Consider the following 22,786-nt stretch of genomic DNA (forward strand, 5'->3'; position numbering starts at 1 on the left):
TCTTAGATATGAAAGTTGGCTGAGTGATTTTGGGCCAATCACCAGGAGACTGTGAGTTCTAGTCCCACCTTAGACCTGAAAGCCAGCTGAGTGACTTTGGGCCAAATACCAGGAGAGGGTGAGTTCTAGTCCTGCCTTAGGCATAAAAGTCAGCTGGGTTGTGGCAATCACATGAATTCTAGTCCTGTCTTAGATATCAACATCAGCTGAATGACTCTGTGCCAATCGCGAGGAGTCAGTGAGTTCTAGTTCTGCCTTAGACAAGAAAGCCACAGGGATGAATATGGGGCAGTCACTGTCTCTTAGCCAACTTATCTCACCAGGTTGCTGTTGTGGAGAAAATAGGAGGAAGGAATATTATATATGCCTGCTACCTTGAGTTACATATACACGAAATGAAAAAAGGCAAGATAACAATCAAATAATTAAATCAACAAAAAATCTCATCAATCCATTTCACTGCTACATGTAGGCACACTAGAGTATGGTTGGTTAATAGGTCCAGAATTGGCTTGTTGTGCCCATGTATCAGAGCAACTGCTTGGAAAAATCCATCAACTGCAACGACCAGAAACAGAAAATTCAGCGTACAGTAACCAAAATAGACAATTTGGATGGAAGAGACCATGGGGGAAAATAGTAGCATGGATGGCTCTTTCAGTCATCTATGAATTATAATACTAGTTAATTCAAAGGTGTTAAAGTTCAGGCAACTTTAAATATTAAAGTTCAGGCAACTTTAAGACTTGTGGATTTCAATTCCCAGAATGCCCCAGCTAGCTATGCTGACTGGGGAAGTCTGGGAATCGAAGTCCACACATCTTCAGACACCTAAGGTTGAGAAACACTTGAGTTAATTCCTTTAAAAAAAAGAAATAAAGAAAGACATTGATTCAGTGTTTCTCAACTTTGGGTGCTTATGTCCTTATCTCGTCTTCCATTTTGAGCTCCTCCAATTTTTAAATAACAACAGAAGTGAATGTGAACGTTTCCAAGTGAGAAATAATTTTAAAACAAACCTGATCAAGGCTTTTTCTCCAAAATAATCTCCTTTCTGCAGCGTTTTAATCAAATGAGGCTGGGCCTGCCCTTCCGGAGTCTGGGTAACCTTAACCTAGGAAATGAAGAGCCATTAATTACTTGTCGGAAATAAATACAATATACTTAACAGGCATACTTCGTCCTTAACGTTCATCATAATGATCCATTAAGATAAATTACCTTCATCAAAATGATCCATCTAGACCCGTGATGGCAAACCTCTTGCATGTGTGCCAGAGGTACCGTCGCCCCAGCTCAGCTCTGCTGCGCATGCGCGTGCTCACTTCCTGTCAGCCAATTGGTCTTCGGGTCTCTGCGGCGCATGCGTGGGGATGGGGCAAGATGCATTCAGAGGGGCGCATCTGTGGAAGGTGTGCGCGCATGCACGGGGGTGGATGACACGTGCATATGTATGGGGATGGGGCAGGGGTGGGATTCTACCGGTTCACACCTATTCACTAGAACCGGTTGTTAACATTCTAAGCAGTTTGGAGAACTGGTTGTTAGAAGAAATTACTGGCCTAATCCTGTAAGGAAGGCAGGAAGGAAACATTCTGGTGTTGCTTACAGAAACTGCCTCTCCATTAACCCTTATTACATTCTTGGCAGGACTAGACTTCCTGTCTCTGGAACTTCTCTGGAGTTTTTTTTTTCCCCTCCTTTGCTGGTACTTTGCTTCTATGGAGTGACCATTTAAAGTTACAATGGCACTGAAAAAAGTGACTTATGACCATTTTTCACACTTACGACCAGGGTGGGATGTGACAAGGTTAACTACTGGTTTGGAATTTACGAGCTTCCCTGCCCGCTGTGAGTTGTGTGCCTGTAAATCATCATTAGCACGCGGCCTGCTGAGAAGCAGCCTTTGAAACAACCCTCTTGTTTTTTTAACTGCAGCTGTGCCTTGTTTGGCAGCTGAAGTTGAAAAATCTGGAAATAAAGATCAGGTAAGAGCCCGGGTGGGTGTGTGCGCCAAAACAGCAGCAGACACAGAACCGGTTCTATGTCTGCTGCTCTTCAGAGCTACCGGTTCTACAGAGGTGGACAGAACCGGTAGAAACCTACCCCTGCTTACGACTGTTGCAGCATCCCCACAGCCATGAGAGGCCAGGCGAGGAGATGCGTGCCTCCATGTAAGTGATATTGAGTTGGCCACACCCAGCCAATAACATGCCACCAAGCCATGTCCACCCAGTCACATGACCACCAAGCCATGCCCACCTCTAAGCCACGCCCACAGAACCAGTTGTTAAAAATTTGAATCCCACCCCTGGGGTGGGGGCATGCACAGATGATGCACATTCATGCACGGAAGCAGGGTGCATGTATGGGGATGTGCACATGTGCAGGGCGGTGGGGGCATGCATGGGGGACACCCGCGCATTGGGCACTCGGTGCCGAAAAGGTTAGCCATCACTGATCTAGACAGCCAGTTTGGTGTAGTAGTAAAAGCACCAGGTTAGAAAACAAGAGACCATGAGTTCAAAAGTCATATTTTAGCCATGAAAACCAGCTGGGTGACTTTGGGCCTGTCACTGTCTGTCAGCCCAACCTACCTCACAGGTCTGTTGTTGTGAGGAAAATTGGAGGCAAAAATTGAGATACATTTGCCATCTTGAGTCATTTGTAAAAATGATAATGGTGAGAAATAAATAACTAAAATTAAAAAAATATATAAAAAAATTAAGGGATAGAGCCAGGAAGCTGTGTAATCTTTATCATGGCGAGTTCCAACGGGATTTTACAACTCAAGGCTGGACTTTGGGAAACAGAGACAAGGTTCTGAATCACAGACTTTTAAATATTGGCTGCAATTGAATGTATATCTCTTGTGGTTGTCTCTTCTTAGTGATAGGCTGCGATCAATTCTCTTAAAGTCTCTTCGTGGAGACAAGGCATTCTTTCTGGGACATTTTTGGCAGCTGAGTCAGAGAGTGCCAGAGCTAATATCAAACAAAGAATGAGGGATAACAATTGGATGTGGCATCCAAGCTAGTATAATTTGAATTGAATCAATTGTTCTCTGCTGCTCACAGATTATTGAGTTAGTATCAGTTCCAATTATAGAAAACTTTCGTGATGGCCAGATTTTTGCAAAAACAATGTATCAGATATTATCCTTGTAGCTCTCCAGATTGAACCAACAAAACAGGTCCTCCTAGGCTGTTTTGTTTCATAATGATATTTGGCACTTTCACATTACTCTGCTTCTAAAGTCACCCTAATGTTATCAAGAGGTGTCACAAAGCATTGTTTGCTTAAAGAACAGACCAGACCAAGTGACAAATACAGTATAAAGGTAGCCAAATGTTGTACTTATGTGCCCAGTGGATGGCACTTAGACTTATACACCACTTCACAGTGCTTTACAGCAGGGGAAACCAACCTTTTGGACCTCAGGAACCAACAAGCTCATAATTTTAAATCCCGCGACCAGAGACCCTGGGAAAATCCCCCAAAAAGTCTGAAGGAAAATTCCCCACTCCGTTTTTCCTACCGATCGATCATTCTTTATTTGGGATAGCAGGAACTGTCTGCAACTCTGTTCTCAGGGGGAGAGAGAGAGAGAGAGAGACTTTTGGCTTCATGCAAGGAAAGCAGCAGAAGCAGCAAATTCTCCCCCAAATTCCACCAGAAATGTGTCTTTGTGAGTCTTGTCATGCCGATCAGCCCCTTGAAGCAGGATGCCTTGCGGGGTCCCAAAGACTCATTTCTGGCAGAGTTTGGGGGAGAGAAAGAAAGACTTTTGCTGCTTTCCTTGTGTGCAGCCAAAAGCAGAAGAAGAAAGAAGCAGAAAGAAGTAGCCCAGTGGCCAGGCCAGGTGCCTGGGGTGAGTGGGGCAAGTTCCTCCCCCGCGGCCCCTTTCCCCCTCCGTCCACTACCTTGTGTTGTTCACAATGCAAGCGACATAAGCCTTGTGTTCCCGTGGGCCATGTGGTCTGCACAGCCTTGTGTTCCCACGCAGCCCGGATTAATTGGTTTGTGGGGTGCTTTAGGGGTGACATTTCTCTGCGAATCACCAGAATTTTCTCGCAGACAAACAGTGGTCCCCGGTCCACTGGTAGGCGACCATTGCTTTACAGCACTCTCTAAGCAGTTTACAGAGGATATTTTCCCTCAACAATCTGGGTCCTCGTTTTACAAACCTTGGAAATAACAGCGAACAACTTAATAGCCAGCCATCAAAACCCCAATCAACAATTGGGGCCACACACAACCAGGCACCACCTAAATACTACACGCAGAATAGCCCAAAGTACACAGTCACTGGTGAGAGAGAAAAGTTTCCTGAAGATGGGGCCCAACACAAGTTTAAAAGCTCATAAGACTAAACCTCTAGTCCTGGTAACCAACCCAGATTGCATCCTACAACATTATCTGCTTGGATGGCGGGGTTGGACTAGATGACCTACAAAGTCCCTTCCAACTCTGTTAATCTGTAAATCTTGGGACATGTATATTTGCCTTCATTCACTAGGATATCAGTTGCAGCTACCTAAGATTTCATTGAAATAGAATTTTTAAAAAAACCCGGATGGCAATGTTTGTGCAATAATGAAATGTTTTATTATGTACGTTAGGGATTCTCTACCCTTAAAGGCACAGTAAAAAGACAAACAGCCACTTTTGATACATCATTTCACTGGGTTTCCTGAACATTGAGGGTGGTCAGACTAGATCCTTAAGATTCCTTTTAACTCTATAATCCCATGACAAATGATCTTCAAAAAGGCCATTTGTCTCTAAATGGTACTTCTAAATGTGATTGTAGGAGAAATGTATTCAATACATTAGGGAATCACTGTATTGTTTATTAAAATATGCAAATGAGTTTAAAGACTTATTTATCTTTATGGATTGGGTCCTCCTACCCCAGCAATAATATTGGCATTTATACATAAAAATTAGAAGTAGTTGTTGCATGTTTCTAGCTTTTAAGCAAATCTGATTTTAACTCTTGTTCCCCTATGTTAAAATATCTTACAAATACTAGTGCTGCCAGATCCAGCTTGCAACAATCCAGACGATCATTAAATGGCAGCAAAGAGACTTTTTAATAACTTTTTTCTTGCCATCAACTCTGGATTTTGGCAGCCCACATATGGTAGCAAATATATAACTTATCGTCTTAGCTTCCAGATTTTGCAAATATTGTTTAGCAGAAGCCAAGTAGAACAGATCCCTGTAAGCAGCCAGCATAAGTGTTTATTTTAGACCTTGCCAACTGGTTTCCATCTGTCTCTTTTCATGCATGATCTGCTAGTTCTTCAATAGTTAATGCATAAATGTATTTTCATTAAGTCTCTTCCCCCTCCCCACTGCATTAGAAAAAGGAATTATTTCTTTCTGAGGTTTTTTTTCCTCCAAGTGCTGCTTTTGAAGGCTTTGGCTGAGATCCAAAGAACTATTTTAGTCATGTTTAAAGTCAGGGAATATCCAATTGAATTTTGACCATCTTTTTAAAGAGCAGACCTACCCTCCTCCTGCAGACTTCTTTTAAAAGATGCTATTGTTTTCTTAGATGCTTCATGATTTGTATGATATCACATTTGCTTTTAGCCATCTTGCACGTGTTTATCTACATAAATAGATAAAATATCTTAAATGATTATATCTTTCATGTGTCGTCCAACAGTGGCTTTCCTTGCAGAACACGTGTCATCCGTTGTGGAGCTACCCTACATTTCTATGGGTTGATCAGGCATGTTTTGGATCTAATCTCAGTTTAGGTAGGATGATTTGAATAGTTTCCATTTTTCCAGGAAAGCCCTGATGGGTGTGAACCATGGACAAATACCAACAGCAGTGGACAAGGAATATTTTAGGCAGTTTTTCCATCATGAGTTGATATTGGAAAAGCTGAGAATCAACCTTCAAGGAATTTATAAAGCCAATAAAAAAAGAACAGAATACAGGATAACGAGTTGGAAGGGAGTTTGGAGGTCTTCTAGTCCAATCTCCTGCTCAAACGGGAGATCCTATACCAGGGGTCCCCAAACTTGGCAACTTTAAGACTTGTGGACTTCAACACATTGGGCAAAGAATTGTCCAATGTCTTCTTAAAAACCTCCAGTGATGAAGCAAGATTGAACTGTGGTGTTCTCTAGGTTTGGTTGTTTGCTTTAAGATGATTAATTATCCTACTAGGTAAAATTCTCAGTGTTCAGGGTAGATTATGGACAACATCTACAAGCAAACAACCAAGCTAAGAGAGCTCCAAGGACCCCATAATTTACATAGCTCACAACTGATGGTTATAACTGATGGTCCTGCCAGCTCAAGGGCAAATTCTATAACCATTGTAAAAGAGATTTATTCCATTCTCTATAACAGTGTTTCTCAACGGGCAACTTTAAGATGCGTGGACTTCAACTCTAGAGTTCTCCAGCCACCATGTCTGGGAGTTGAATGTCTATGGAGATTCTCAATCATCCAGTCCTGGATCATCGGGGGGGGGGGGGGGGGGGGGGGGGGGGGGGGGGGGGGGGGGGGGGGGGGGGGGGGGGGGGGGGGGGGGGGGGGGGGGGGGGGGGGGGGGTCCGGGGGGCCATGGGGAAACACCCCATTATAAGAAATAATTTTTTTTTTTTTTTTTACTTTTGTTTTGGGGGGGGGGGGGGGGGGTTTGGAATTCAAAGGATGTTGGGCCCTGGAATGTCCCTGAATTGAGGTCACTCAGGAACCTCAACTGAAAAGCTCTTGTCCAAGCCTTCTCATCTTCAAACATGGGTGATGAATAGGAAAAAGATCTTTTCCATGGTTAGCCCTCCATCATTGAATTTCCCTTCTTTAACGGTCCACTTGATGCTTAATTTAAGTGGGGCTGTGCAAACCTTGAAGATGCTTTGAGTGAAGCATCTCTTTGAAGATGCTCCATGAAGCCACACAGGCCTCACTTCCCTTTTCAGAATAAACCAAAAATGTTGCATCTCTGTTTTTCCAACGATTCCAGTCTTCCTCTAGAACATGGGTCTTCAAACTTGGCAAGTTTAAGACTTGTGGACTTCAACTCCCAGAATTCCTGAGCTAACATAACAGGAGGAAGTATTCTGGGAATTGAAGTCCACAAGTCTTAAAGATGTCAAGTTTGGAGACCCCTGTCCTAGAACCATATAATCTCCTTGCCATGAGGAGGACATTATAGGATCATGAATCCGGAAGAGCCATTTATGCTGGTAACTCTTGCATTAAGGCAGCCTTTAGCCTGATTGCACTATCTGAGTTATCATAACTGTGCATCACTATTTTTCTAAGCCACTTGCGCCCCATTGTTGAACTACAACTCTTAGACAGCACTGCCATGTGAAAATAGATTGCCAAGTATTACACTTCAGTGAGAGCCAGGGGTTATTTGCTCTGTCCCTTATATCTTGATCCAATGTATGTGCATACTAGTACAATATATCATTATTATTTTCTCTACCATGTTCTCTTTTGTGAGATATAAATGATTGCGTAAGGGCACACAGCAAGTCAGAAGTAAACAGTGTTGTATAATCACTGTTAATTACCCTGTTAGTAGCAACCAGATTGACAAACATAGTGAGAGAAATCAAACACACTCCCCCATCACTTGACATATGCTTATATTATATTTCTATGGAAAAATCTATACATTTAATAAGATGTGTTAAAGGATATTCATAACCAAAAGATTTTTTATGATAATGTATTATTTTAGAAAAGGAAGTTAATCTTTATTAGTAAATATAATAAGGGATTCTCAGGTGTGTAAAATGCCCATGTCAAATATTTAAACTAATACTGTTATATATTTGTATATTTATTAATTATTACTTTTTATTACTTGCTTTATTTCTTTTTTAATAGGAAAAAAATCTTTATACATCTTAATGTCTCTACTGGATTTGTTGGTTATCTTTCATTTTATTGCTTGACTAATTTAATTGCCTATTTTTTTTTAATAATATCGGGTTAACTCTGTATCAAACATTCATCATTTGCTTTTTATCTCCTGCATTTTATTATACTGCTTTTAGTGCTTTTTTAAACATTGGTTATTTTACACTGTTGTATAACTTTATATAACACCTAAGGAATCTGAGACAGAAAGCAAGAGATGGGAAAGAAAGGAAGGAAGGAAGGAAGGAAGGAAGGAAGGAAGGAAGGAAGGAAGGAAGGAAGGAAGGAAGGAAGGAAGGAAGGAAGGAAGGGAGGAGGAGAGGGAGGAGGAAGGAAGGAAGGAAGGAAGGAAGGAAGGAAGGAAGGAAGGAAGGAAGAAGGAAGGAAGGAAGCAAGCAGGGAGGGAGGAAGGAAGGAAGGAAGGAAGGAAGGAAGGAAGGAAAGAGAAAGAAAGAAAGAAAGAAAGAAAGAAAGAAAGAAAGAAAGAAAGAAAGAAAGAAAGAAAGAAAGAGAGAGAAAGAAAGAAAAAGAAAGAAAGAAGGGAAGCAGAGGAAAGGAAAATAAAGGAAGACAATTTTGTTTTGGCTTGGATTCAAAAGGTACAGGTGGTGGATTTAAAATGGCTGATGTCACATTTCAGAAAAGGGATGTCAGGGGGAAAAAATCAGTTTAAATCTTTTTGCTCAGATTAGTTGCTCCAAACTGAAAAACTAAGGCCAACTTTGGGTCACTGAATTCCTTCCTACAGTTTCCTTCCTTGTTCCTGGCCAGGTAGTGCATTTCCTAAATATCTTGAATGCTATTGAGATAGTCCTTTATTCAGAATTGCTCTTGCTTATTTTAATACCATCATTACCATTCCGGAAACACGTGTAGATTTTAGCAAATGATAAAAAGGTGGAGGACAAACAGCTAAAAACAAGAATAACTGTGGAGGGATGTGCATATGAGCAGGCAACTAATTCAAATGTTGTCTGACAGCTTAAAGTCCCAGATGTTCACTAGCCAGTTAATTCCTAACCATCTCACATCTCATTATGCCCTGCATAGCATTTTGCCTTGAAGGGATGGATCAATATCCTATAGAGAGGCACTCATGGGCTTAATGGAATGTCCTTTATCTCTCTCAGGAAACAAATGGACGAAAATGCAGCTTCTCATATTGGTTCATTGGTCAAACAATGTAGCACAAATATGTTAAAAGATATTTAAATTTAGTAGCAGGAACAGTGGGGTTGTGCAGCAACAGTAAGCCAGAACACACAATTGTGATTGGTTGGTTGAAAGGTGATGGCTCCTGCGTGAGGCAATCTGCGCTATGATTGGTTGCTGTGGGTGTGGAGTGGGCGTTTCCCCCCCCCGCTTTTTTCTTCTGTGCGCCGTGTGATTTGCCTCATGATGCTCCTTTTCGCCTGACTCTCTTCTTTGCTGTATTTATAGATGTAAAATATACAAGTAGTCCTCGACTAACAACAGTTCATTTAGTGTCTATGGAGATTATCAGTCACCTAAGTCCTGGTTGTCCCAAAGGTGTTTTTTTCAAGAGGCAACTGGACTTTCTGGTTTTTCTTTGAAGACATTTCGCTTCTCATCCAAGAAGCTTCTTGGATGAGAAGCGAAACATCTTCAAAAAAGTCCTGTTGCCTCTTGGAAAAAAAAAAAAACACCTTTGGGACAGTTCATTTAGTGATCATTCAAAGTTACAACTGAAAAAAGTGACTTATGACCATTTTTCACACTTAACAACTTTAGTAGCATCTCCAGGATCATGTGACCAAACATTCAGATGCTTGGCAACTGGTTCATATTTATGACAGTTGTCGAGTTTTGGGGCGGGGTGTCACATGATTATCTTCTGCGACCTTCTGACCAGCAAAGTCCATGGGGAACCAGATTCACTTAAGGATGGGTATTACTAACTTATCAACTGGTAGCGATTCACTTAACCACAGTGGCAAAGAAGGTTGTAAAATGGGGCAAAGCTCGCTTAACAAATGTCTCGCCCAACAACCGAAATTTTTGGTCTCAGTTGTGGTCACAAGTTGAGGAAACCTGTATTTATTTATATAAAGCTATACAAGTTTGTGTCAGCTTCTCTGACCCCATTTGAACCACCTGCTGGGCAATTCCCTGACAATATATTTGCAAGGTAGCTATGATGACCCGGGGTGTGATACAAAAATAACGAAGTCACAAAAGTAGAATAAATTCCCTTTAATGCCTCCAACTTGGTCCCAATGTCCAATTATCCTTGGCTGGATATCAAACTCTTCAAAAAACGAAGAGCAGAAATGCAATCCGAACCCAAAGTAAAGATAATTAGATTTTTTTAAAAAAAAATCAACACAAACCACACTGAAGTAATTAACACAGCAGGCCTGGATGATAAATTGCAGGCTTTCAAAGGATAACGCAGCACCCAAAGTTGGGAGGACGCCAAAACCCAGATAAGCCTCGACCAAGAAAATGCACGCTTTGCTTCCAGCAAAGAGCTGTGTGCAAACGCCTCATTTATATCCTGTTCTCCCAGCTGCAACTAATGAAAGGGATCAGGGCCTTTTTCTCTCTCGTAAGCCGCATTGCTCCCTTCTCCGTTCCCCCCTGGGTGCCCTAGGATGAAGAGGGGGTGGCCCTGGGTCTTCCTCTGAATGCCCAGCCGGACTGTGCCCTTCTCCCATTTCCTCCACAGCCACCAGAGCGACAGTCCCACTCCCTGTCAGCTGCTCAATCTCCCCCTCAGAATCAGACTCCAACAAGGGCATGACAGTAGCTTACCTTTCCCCTGGATATAACAAAAAAGGTACTGCCTTCCTCTCCTTCCCGGATAACATAATCACCTTTGTCATAGTATTCCTGTGGGACAAAGAAAAGGCAGGAAATGATCAGGTAACAGCCTGCAGATAGTCCTCGATTTACAGCAGTTCCTTTAGTGACCGTTTGAAGTTACAACAGTGCTGAAAAAAGTGACTGATTACCATTTTTCACATTTATGACCATTGAAGCATCCCCAAGGTGATTCGGACACTTGGCAACTGACTCATATTTATGACGGTTGTTGGGTCCCAGGGTCATGTGATCCCTTTTTGCAACCTTCTGACAAGCAAAGTCAATGGGGAAGCCAGATTCACTTAACAACCATGTTACTTAACAGTCACCCACTTACTGTAACAGTCACGTTACTAACTGAACAATTGCAGTGATTCCCTTAACAACTGTGGCAAGAAAGGTCATAAAATGAGGCAAAACTTACTTAACATCTGTGTCACTTAGCAACAGAAATTTTGGGCACAATTGTGGTTGTAAGTCGACTACCTCTATTTAGATCTTCACCAAAAAAAACCACTGACATTTTCTAGAGAAAATTATTTAAATTCCTACCAAACATACAGTACCGTCAGGACTTAGATATGAATATTGTATTAATCAATTTGCTTAAAATGGATTGAAGTATTGTCCTTCAAGCAAGGGTGATATTAATATTACATAACACACATTGTATTTTCAGGCTGTCTATATGGGGAGAACAGAGTCCTTCTATGCCAGAAAAATAATGCAAATTCTAAAATATTCTAAAAAGCTACATTCAAAAGAGCTACAGCAGCTTCTGGGAAGAAGGAACAAAAGCCAAAAAATTTTTTGTCTCCACTGCCTGCATTTTCCCTATGGCATGTCTTCTTCTGCATAACCTATAAATACAACTGATCAAGTAAACATGAACATCTTTTTAAATGACTGAAAGGGGTTTAAATCTAATTGATAATCCAAATGAATCTATTAAAGAATGTGGCATGACTATTTGCACAAAGTAATTCCACAGTCTTTTGCTTCCTCTGATCAACTGCTTAGATTTCGTCAGTGTAAACCCATTGAAAGCAATGGGCCATTAACATGGGCCAATAAATCAAAAGGCATTGATTATTCAGGCTTCAAACATTCTATAGGTATAAGATTGCCATATAGACAATGCCAAGTTTGGAAAGACTATAGTTATAATGCTAATAATACTGGTATTCTAATAATACTGTTGGAAGAATTATCCTTCTGCGTTCAGTTCCAAGTGGGGAAGAAAGACATGGTGGAAACATGGTGACTGCTTGGAAAGGTGGTTTAATGTTGGACAGAACCACATGGCTTGGTGCTCCAAAGAAGGAAGGGCTGAGATGCTGAAAGTGCCTGGGTTTTATACACTCTGTTGGGATTTGAATTTGAGCTTGTATTCTGATTAGTTGTCAGACTCCCATGGGGCCATGCAGGGGCAACTCTGTAGGCTGTCCTGAGTCTCAGGCTTGGTTGAGCCTTACTGGATGATGACGTAATGAAAGGGCTTTGGGCAATTCCTATTACAGCTCTACCTGGAGTAGATCTTTGTTATGTAAAATATTCTGGCCCAGGCTTTAATGGCCCACCCATTAACAAAGTTGGGGTGAGCTTCTGCTTCTGAGGTGAGTTTCTGCTTTTGAGTTTCTACTCTTTTTAGGGGAAATATTCTGCCTTTTTAATATTTCCTAGGATATTTCATTTTTCCAAGAGAGGGGTGGATGATAACTTCCTACAATACAATTAAAAATGTCAGAGGTTACAAACATGCTCAAGTTCTAAAGCAGTACAGCTGTCCATCAAAGCTGAAGAATTATAAATGTATGACATGACGTCTTCTGGAGCAAGACTTAGGTATTGGAAGTAAAGAGACACAAATTAGTTCATTGGAGCAAATATGCTAGACTTTCAAAAAGGAATTTCACAGAATAACAAAGTGACAGACTAACAGACTTGGAAGGGATCTTGGAGGTCTTCTAGTCCAACCCCCTGCTTAGGCAGGAAACTCAGACAAATGGTTATCCAATATTCTTAAAAACCTCCAGCATTGGAGCATTCACAATTTCTGGAGGCAAGTTGTTCCACTGATTAATTGTTCTAACTGTCAGGAAATTTCTCCTTAGTTCTAGGTTGCTTCTCTCCTTGATTAGTTTCCATCCTTTTTCTTCTTGTCCTGCCTTCAGGTGCTTTGGAGAATAGCTTGACCCTCTCTTCTTTGTGGCAGCCCCTGAGATATTGGAACACTGCTATCACGTCATACTGTATAATTTGATCCCTTTAGAAAAACAGAGGGTCTAATAAAGTTTAAATTAAAGAATATATTGCTAAAAAACAATTTAATTCATTTTGTTTTTCAGTTTACGAAAGAAGACAGAGGTCTCCAGTGGTATCCTGGAACAAACTGCTCAAACAAAATTTCTAAGATGGTTGCTAAAATACATAAAGCTTTCTCTTCTTGGGCTTCCTTTATACAGTAGCTGGAGAAATGCCAGCTGTTTAACTTCTCTTATCATTCAACTTGCGATCTAATTAATCTATCAAAGAGAAAAAAAATCCTCATGAAGAGCAATATTAGATTATTTCTGAAGAACAGACAAAAGCATTCTTTTGTTAAAGAAGAATAAAAAGCTAATGCTGTGGGCTGCAGGAATATTAGTGCATTCTTATAGAAATAATGTCCTCCTTGGGTAAAGACAGGACTGAGAAAAAGAAAAGGGATGGAGGGGGGGAAAAGCTAGAAATTCCTAATGAATCCTTAACGGAGGCTGCAGTTTCATAACAACATGTATTCCATTGTCTCTAAATGCAATGTTGGCAACATGCTGGCAAACTAACCATTCCCATTCCTCCTATACACAGACAATAAACTTGTTGGAATATTTGGAGACACGGGACATCTCAGGTGGATGTGCAACCCAAATAACTGGGTCAAAAAATTCAATATGAAGATCCCGGCAATTCAACAGAATACCTCCCACTTTTTGGATCTGCGTTGATAACGCACATCCCAAAGGTGTATTTTTCAAGAGGCAACTGGGCTTTCTTGTTTTTTTCTTCTGAAGATGTTTCACTTCTCATCCAAGAAGCTTCTTCAGCTCTGACTGGACGATGGTGGGGAATGGAAGGATTTATATTCCTTGCAGACAGCTGGTCATTTGCATCCTTTTAGAGGGTTGTTGAAGCACTTGGAGGTTTGTCTGCATCCTCAGGGTCACCTGAGTAGTGCAAATGATTCCTGTAGTCCAGTTGCCTCCTGAAAAGCACCTTTGGAACAACCATGACCTGGATGACTGAGAATCTCTACAAACGTTGATAATGCATGTATATATAAAGGGGCAGAGCTACACCTGCATTTCCATGACCGTCATCTTGGGGTTTTTTGACATCTCCCATGAATGCCATTGACCCAAACTACCTAAGCCAAGAATCCAAACAACACCCCTTTTTTTTCACTTTAAAAAGATGCAATCAACCAGAGAGACCTGACACATTCCGATGCATTTTAGTGGTTTTGCTCTGTTCCGTTGATTTTAGTTGCCTTACAATATTTCCAAGGGAGAAAAATTGGACTGTCAATTTGGACGTGTGCTTGTCTGTATGGTATTTATTTATGACCTTATATGGTGCTTTTAAAGCCACCCAGCCTTGGATTAATGCACCTTAAAATCACACCTGGAACCCCTACTCCCTGCAAATGGGTCCCTAGCCTCATTTTTGCAGCCTCCCTCAGGCCCTGTTTTGCACCCTTACTGTCATCCTTCTTTATCACAATGCTGGGCAACATTTTGTCTTAATTTTAAGAGAAAGAACAAGTCAGTTTTTGCTAATGTATCCGAATCACATCCGAAAACTTAGCAAATGGCTGTGGGTCAGAGTGGACAGTGCAGGTAGTCCTCGACTTACGACCACATTTGAGCCCAAAGTTTCTGTTGCTAAGCAAAACAGTTGTTAAGTGAGCTTTGCCCTATTTTACAAACTTGCTTGACACAATCGTTAAGTGAATCACTGCAGTTGTTAAGTTAGTAACACGGTTGTAAAGTGAATCTGGCTTTCCCCATTGACTGCTTCTTAGAATATTTATGACTGCAACCGTCATTAATACATGCCAGTTACCAAGCGTCCAAACTTTGATCATGTGACTGGGGGGAATGTTGCAATGGCTGTAAATGTGAAAAATGGTCATAAGTCACTTTTTTCAGTGCCACTGTAACTTCAAACAGTCACTAAAGGAACAGTTTTAAGTGTTGTGGTTCACCGGCAGCCAGTGCAGACGGCAGCAGAGTCAAACAGTGAGGAAGAAAGGGGAACCAGTCAGGGAGTCTGGAGAGGACTTGGACAAGGGTCCCGCGTCCAATGCAGGGATGGGGCCAGGACCATCTGAGAGTGGGCTGCTGCCTTCGGAGCCTGTTCCCAGTGTGCGTGTGCGCACAGAGCTGCTAGAAGGCGAGAGCAGCTGAAACAGAAGGGGTGACTCAGGAGTAAGGCTGGGAGGTGATTGCCCCTCTCATAAGGGATAAAAGTCAGGCCAAGATGATGAAACCTTTGCAGGAAGCAAAGCAGTTCAATAGATTCTGAGCCCTCCTTGAAGCTCTGCATATTCTGGTCATTTTTTTCTGGGACTTTGGTTGGTTCATGTTACGATTAACTGGACTTCTGTTTTTCGGCAGCATTCTACAGCACTGAAAGGCGTGCTCTTATCTGGGAGAACTGTTTATAATCGGTTCTGGCTGAGAATGCAAGTAATTCCCAGCGTTGAATTAAAATAGATTTTAAAATAAGTGTGTGTTTCATTAAGTTTGATGAAGCCTGGATCAGAACAGTAAAGTCAAGGACTACCTGTATTGAGTTTAAGACAGCCAATGGTGTAAGTCGTCTTTCTGGTACATAAAATAGGATACTTGAAACCAATGACTCAGGCAGTGGCTTAAGCAGTCAGGGCAGCTCTGCAAACAATTTGTGCTAGACGATGATTTCAGCGAAGATATTCTATTGCTGCAGTTGCATAATATCGCAAACAGACAGTGGGTCTCTTTAGGTTTCCCTGCTGAATGGAAGGAGTGTGTTGCCAAAGACTTGCTCTGGAAAAATTCAGGTCATGCAGGCAACACACCAGCTTTGGGAAGGAAGAAAGGAAGGGAAGGAGGGAGGGAGGGAAGAAAGAATCTACAGACAAAAGCTGTAATATCTCAGACTATGCTTTTCATCCCCATCAGATGACTCTGCAGCATTCCTGTCTACAATTAAATTCCTTTTATTTATTTTTTTTACCCCTTGTTCTACTGGAGCATGTAAATTCATGATTACGTAAAAATGTATGCACGATAAATCAATTTTCCCAGTGTAATTTCAATTAGCCCTTCAAATATAAAACTGTTCATTCACGCGGATTAAATCATAAACAAAAGAAAAGAGGCGGGGGGGACCAGATATATTAATAATGGATCTCGGGGTTTTTTTTTCCTCAATGACAAATCATTATATTTCAAAAGTGTAACAAAAGATGGCAGACAGAATATCCTGCTATTTCTTTTGAAAGCCAGCCATGGTTTCTTCTATGGGTCATTAACACAGATATTTGGTGATTTATGAGGTAAGTATCACAGCATGTCACATTTTTACAGGTAGGTGTTATAATTCTAACAGCTATATTAACTGCTCTTAAATATAGACCTCCAGATTCAAATGTTAGTCAGTGTCCCTTCCTTTCTCCTAAGAAAGGATTAAATTTACAGATTTTCTAGCATGTTAATCCATCCATTTACTTCCTTTCCTTTCCTTTCCTCTCCTCTCCTCTCCTCTCCTCCCCTCCCCTCCCTTCTCCTCAATTTGGCCATTTTGACATATTTCGGTAGTTTTCCACAAGCAGAATTTCATCTCAAGCTTTTACTATGGGACATTATTTCCCATAAATTTCAGCCTGTTAGCCTGTTATATAAAGTACTGTGATAAAACACATTATTCATCAAAAACTACATGTTGCTAAAGCAAATCTATGGGAAGCCATGCAGCATAGAAAGTATTCCTGGGGGGGGACTTCCGGTTTGTCGGCTTCGGTGACAGCAGGGATTCGCCTTCTCTGCGATCCCTGCTGTGCTAGCCGCCTTGGTGCCTCCGATCCTGACGGATTTGGAGGCTAAGGCTGCCCTGTTGGGGCAGCTGAAGATAGGGGGGATCCGGACAGGGGTGAGGGGTGTCGCAAACCCCCCCCCAGCCGGCAATAACCCCCTTCTCTCAAGACGGTGCAGCGGTGGTCTTTTATGGCCACCATAAAGAAGCCGGCAATTGGATAAAGAATGCGCAGGAGGGAGAAGGAGTTTTTTTTTTTTAAAGAAAGTTTTTTCTTGGTCGAACTGGGACCTTAAGGACATATTTAACACCTGGGAAAGTAATGACTTGGAAGCTATAATGTTCCCGATTGATGTTTTCAGCTGCGAAGAAAAGTGACGAAAAGAGGAAGTTACTCTCCCTCCCTTGTGGAATTAACAAATGGACAAGGGAAACCAGCCTTTTGATAGAAGGTAAAACCTAAACTCCTTTGTTATAAGTGGGAAGGGAGAGGCTTGGGAAAACAAATCTTTACTCTAAGACTTTGCTGGAGGAGATGCCTTGAAGATAAAGAGAATAGAAATTAATTCTAAGAAAGATTTAAAGCACAGATTGGACGTTTCTGCTTTCCCTAATTTGACTACACTCCTAGAAGAGAAACTGTAAAAAGAAGAAGCTTGTACTCTGCCTGGACTGTTTGATGACCGTGGGATTTTGGGACTTTTGGGAACTGTTTTAAGTTTGGAAATAATTGATTGGCTTAATAATAAGAGGATACAGAAAGAGAAGAAGAAACAGTTTAAAATGGCTCTATCTCTTGATGAATTAAAAAAACAATATTTAAAAATAAAGAAAGAAGGCAAAGATGTTATGGGAGAAGCCCTTTGTTTTCTAGATATGGCGCTTGTCATGTGTCAGCAAATTAAACAACAGCTGGAAGAAGCCGAGGAAGAAGAAGCCATTTTTAATGAACTAAACGGTGTGTCTAAGAAAGAAAGGAGAAAGAGAGGAGCGAAAAGGAAGGACTTAAGAAATAAAAAAATGTTTATGAAAGAGAAAAAGAAGATGCAAAAACAACAGAATGCTAGAAAGCAAAAGGAAAGAGGAATGCAACAGAAAGGGGAAATCAAGAAGGCAGAGGTTTGGAGAGGAGGGGGTAAAAAGTTTAGGTGGGTTAAGAAGGAAAGGGAAAAGGGGGGAAAAGTTACAAAGGAATAAGACAAGATGGAGAAAAGGAAAATTTTTTTAGGGATAATGGGTAATATATGGGATTTTTTTTTTAAAAAAAGGGGGGATTCTGCAAAGTACACATGAGTATTGTAATAGTGGTATTTGTATTATAAGTAGATAATCAGAACTTTTTAAGATCTAATAAAAGACTAAAATATCAAGGTATAACTTTAAAAGGTTTAATAATGAATGATAATAAGTTTTAATAAAATACTAAAGGGAATGTTTAAAATATTAGTTTGAATATAGAGTTTAATGGATTAATGTGTTGATTGTTATGGATTTATTATTGTAGTATTGGTTTCTGAAATAGTAGAATGTACTAAGCAGAATCTGATTGGGATTTAGGTGTTATTTTAAATTTTAACTTAGGGGAATGATAGAAAGGCATCATACTCCGATTAGTGATTCCAGGGGAAACTATTCTTTCTTAAATTGGAAATGAGACAGATGTAAATGGAGAAATGGACAAAAGATATAAAAAATATTTTTCTTTAAAGCAAGATTAAATATATAAAACAGAATTAAGAGGAGGCAAAAGTGGAGAGGAGTTATATAATAGATATAGAATGGTAAATAAGATGGGTAATGGTATATAAGAAGAGCATGAATTCAATTGAAGTCCATATAAAAAGTGGTAATCTGGGGCCAAGTTACTTTCTAGAAGAAAGTTTTATGTTTTTATGTCTATGTCTTATGTGTGTGTGTTTAATTAAGAATTAAATAATAAAACCTCGGAGGAAGACTAGATGAGAATAATTATAAACAAGCCAGAGGAAAATATAAAGTTGATGACTGGATAGCAGATAAATCAGAAAGGAAATATGATTGAATAATGATTAAAGAGAAACAATGTGGAATTTGGTAAAGGGAATTTACGTGTTTATATGGAAATGGGATAAATTATAAGTACGTGATATAAAGCAATATGTTACCTGCCTTGTAAGGATCTACAATGGAAAGAGGTTTTATGTTTTTAATGTTTAATGATGTTTTGTTTTGTTTGTTTGTTTGTAAAATCAATAAAACTTGTTTAAAAAAAAAAAAGAAAGTATTCCTGGGAATTTCAATATGAGTTTCAGAAAAGCAAGGGTGGTAACTTCCTGCACAGTGGGACTTTCAGATTCTGCACATTGAAAATGCTACTGAATAATCTTATTTAGCCCGGATCAAATAACACAGAATTTGGAGCTTAATCAGAGCACTCTGTAATACTGTTTGACTTTACCCTAGAATGATTTTGCTAAAGAGATAAATAAGATTAAATAAACTCATTAGGGGTCCAAGACTCACCACTTCCAAGCAGTCTATAATCTTGGTTAGCTTATCTTCGGGTAAATTCTTCAGTAAAGAAACACTTGAAAAAAAAAACCAAAAGAAATCCACTGAATTCAATTTGTAAACAGCACTTTAGCTTTCAGTTTCAACTTTAACTTTGAACCATTTTGACTTCAGCTCTTTCTTGGAGAGCTATTAGATACCCCTAAAAAGGTTATGCATATTATGGGTATTACCTATAAAAAACAGTTAAGCATTGGTACAGAATAATCACTATAATCTCTACAGCCTTTGCAGAAGTTTTTCGCCCAAAATACATTCTTTCAGTTTGGTTTGAGTCTTACTACTAGGATAATTACATAGGATTTTATATCTGAGGTCCATGTTCAAAGAACTGTGTTTTGAGAAGTGGCTTCTAAATGGCTGTCATTAAAAAGGTCAAGTTATCTGTGAGACTTTGTGTCAACAACCTTTGCCAGACCAATTCTAGAATACAGCTCCTCCACCTGGACCCCCGAACTGTATATCAGACATTAACACAATTGAGCGGGTTCAGAGGTATTTTTCGAGAAAAGTACTCCACTCCTCCACTCACAATAGAATTCACTTTGCCTCCAGACTTGAAATTTTGGGTTTGGACAATCTGGAACTGCACTGCCTGCAGTCTGATCTAAGCATAGTACATAGAATTGTCTGCTATAATACATAGGCAAACAAGCAATACAAACTCAAGGTAAACCTCTTCCAATTCGATTGCAGAAAATACAACTTCAGCCACAGAGTGGTCAACGCCTGGAAGGCCCTACCTGACTCCATTATTACAGCCTCAACTCCTCACAGCTTCAACCTCAAAATGTCTACCGTGGACCTCACCCCATTCTTAAAAGGTCCTTAAGGGGGGCGTGTATAAGCACACCAGCAAGCCTATCATCCCTGTCTTACTGTCCTCATTTATCTATATTTACTTCCTTTGTTCTTGTTTATATTCATTTTTATACTTGTTATCCTGTACATGTTTGACAAACAAATAAAATATATATATCAGTACTTGCTCAACCTATACAACTGCCTTCAAAACAGGATGAAAACCACCATTTTCTATTCACTGATTAAATCAATATTGATAGAATGGATGCTTCCTACCAGTTCTTTTTCAATCAAAATTCACAGAATAAACCTCCAGAACAAAATTGATGGACGTGGAAAATGAAAATAAAAGAGATGATAACTCCTTGTGTAAACGCTCATATTTTCATTTGACACTGGATATAAATGATACTTTTGTTCTGTTTGTAGCAGCTATTTTCACATTGAAATTAATGAATGACCAAGGTAGAACTGCATAGTCGAGGATATTTGGAACTCCGAGTTGAACTGTGGAATTCTTGGTGCTCCCTAAACTTGGTTGTTTTGTTAACCAACTAGATAATATCTTCAGTGCTAGAAAGGAGTGATTTTCAGCCATCAACAGGCACATAGGGATAAATGACATTTACATACCATTCAGAAAAGACAATCAAAAACCTAAAAAGGAAACAGAAAGACCAAAACACCTCCTTTCCAGCAATCAATACCCAGATAAGCAAGGATTAACACCAGCATTAATAGGAGACCAACAATCAAGCATTAAACAAGATCCCAATCAAGGAACTATCAACTCAGACAAACAATAAAACAGTAAACAACAGCCTAATAAAGGAACTACCAAGAAGAAAATGACCCATCAATATTGACAGGACAAGCGACTGTATATTAACAGAGAACAAATCCCACTCCTTTCTAGCACTGAAGATGTTACCTAGATGGGTAATGAAACCAAGGGTGGGATTCAATTGGTATTACTACCGGTTCGGTCAGAATGCATTTTGTAAAATAATTGCAAAAACATGAGCTGTCCCACCTGGACAGCTGACAAGCACTGCCCATGGATGTGCAACGTTTGAAAATCCTCTTCTTTCCTGCTTTTTCAACCTCAGCTGTGCCATGAAAAGCAGCTGAAGTTGAAAAAACAGGAAATAAAGGACAGTCAAGAGCCCGGATGGGCAGGCCAGCCAAAAAGACGACTCTCAGCAAACCGATTCAGTGTCTGCTGCTCTTCAGAGCTACCGGTTCTATAGAACCAGGCCAAAACGGTAGCATCCCACCCCTGAATGAAACATCTACAAGAACAACAAGCAAGCTCAGAGGGCTCTAAGGACTTCACAGAATTCCATGTCTCTCCCTGCGCAGAGCTCCCAATTGTATAGAGATTTGCAGTAAAGAACCTAAATAGAAAAATTCAGAACTGAGCTCCTAGAGAATATTCAGATTGATCTGCAATGTGTTCAATTCAATATAATAACTAAAGGACAATTTTGGATCTCAATAAGATGCAATTTACCTCTCTTCTAAGAGCAGAAAAGGAGTAGTTGCAGGTAGCAGCATCAACTACCAACCCAAGTGCTTCATTTTTCTTTCCCTTTACTCTTTTTTTTAGATAGGATTTTACAAATAGGATCAATATATTGCCCAGCAAATTCTTGTCTCAAAATATCCTATTTTTATCTGCTGCTATTAAAAAAAGAAGGATGCACGTGCCAAGTTTACCTTCTCAGAAAGTTTCTGTATTGGTCGTGCCTTGCTTGAGCTGTTCTTCTCATGATATTTTGGAAAACCTCTCTGTCTAATGCCCATGTTTTCACACTGGTGACAGCTAGAGGGGGAAAAAATGAAAACAAAACAGAAAAGTAGACAATTCTACCGTACAATATAATACCCATGTACATTCAGAACACATTTTCTCAAATAGTGATGTTTACTATATAATGATGTTTACTAAATTTCTTAGTGCCACTGAGAATATCTTCACACTTTCTCTCCCAGGAGTTAACACTGAGGAGCTTCATACTTTATTACTCACACATATTTTTTTTGTTTACCTTGTTCACCACTTCTATCAATTTCCTTTGGTAGATGACCTACCAAATATTGTAGACAAATAAACATAGGTGCCCAAAGCATTTCGGAATAATGATTCAATTGTTATATGATATCTTACAAAGTTATCTATAAATCAAACAGTGTAAGAAACTAATTTTGAATGTAGACATCCTCTAAACCTCCATATATGCCGGTGGGGGGGAACCATTCTGACTTTGTACTCTGCCACATTATGTTAGAATGCATGAGGATCAGAGGTGGGATTCAAATTTTTTAACAACCAGTTCTGTGGGCATGGCTTAGTTGGTGGATATGGCTTGGTGGTCATGTGACTGGCTGGGCGTGGCCAACTCAATATCACTCACATCGAGGCACGCATCTCCTCGCCTGGCCTCTCATGACTGTGGGGATGCTGCAACAGTCGTAAGTGTGAAAAATGGTCATAAGTCACTTTTTTCAGTGCCATTGTAACTTTGAATGGTCACTCCACAGAAGCAAAGTACCAGCAAAGGAGGGGAAAAAAAACTCCAGAGAAGTTCCTGAGACAGGAAGTCTAGTCCTGCCAAGAATGTAATCAGGGTTAACGGAGAGG

At 40.2% G+C, this 22,786-nt stretch overlaps 1 protein-coding gene across 3 annotated transcripts in view; it reads right to left on the reverse strand.

Moving 5' to 3' along the window:
• Positions 1-22,786, reverse strand: part of PRKG2 (protein kinase cGMP-dependent 2) — a 79,547-nt gene that overhangs the window by 29,056 nt on the left and 27,705 nt on the right. For all 3 annotated transcript variants that reach the window (XM_087935792.1, XM_026718908.2, XM_087935793.1), the window contains 4 exons: positions 21,862-21,967; positions 19,291-19,354; positions 10,681-10,758; positions 1,020-1,114 (listed from right to left, as the gene is read on the reverse strand). In XM_087935792.1, the coding sequence (XP_087791918.1) occupies positions 1,020-1,114; positions 10,681-10,758; positions 19,291-19,354; positions 21,862-21,967 (343 nt within the window). The remainder of the gene's footprint in view (positions 1-1,019; positions 1,115-10,680; positions 10,759-19,290; positions 19,355-21,861; positions 21,968-22,786) is intronic.

This window comes from Pseudonaja textilis, chromosome 6 (genome assembly GCF_049901715.1).
Source record: "Pseudonaja textilis isolate UNSWEBS1 chromosome 6, rPseTex1.2, whole genome shotgun sequence".
In the NCBI taxonomy this organism is placed as follows: domain Eukaryota; kingdom Metazoa; phylum Chordata; class Lepidosauria; order Squamata; family Elapidae; genus Pseudonaja; species Pseudonaja textilis.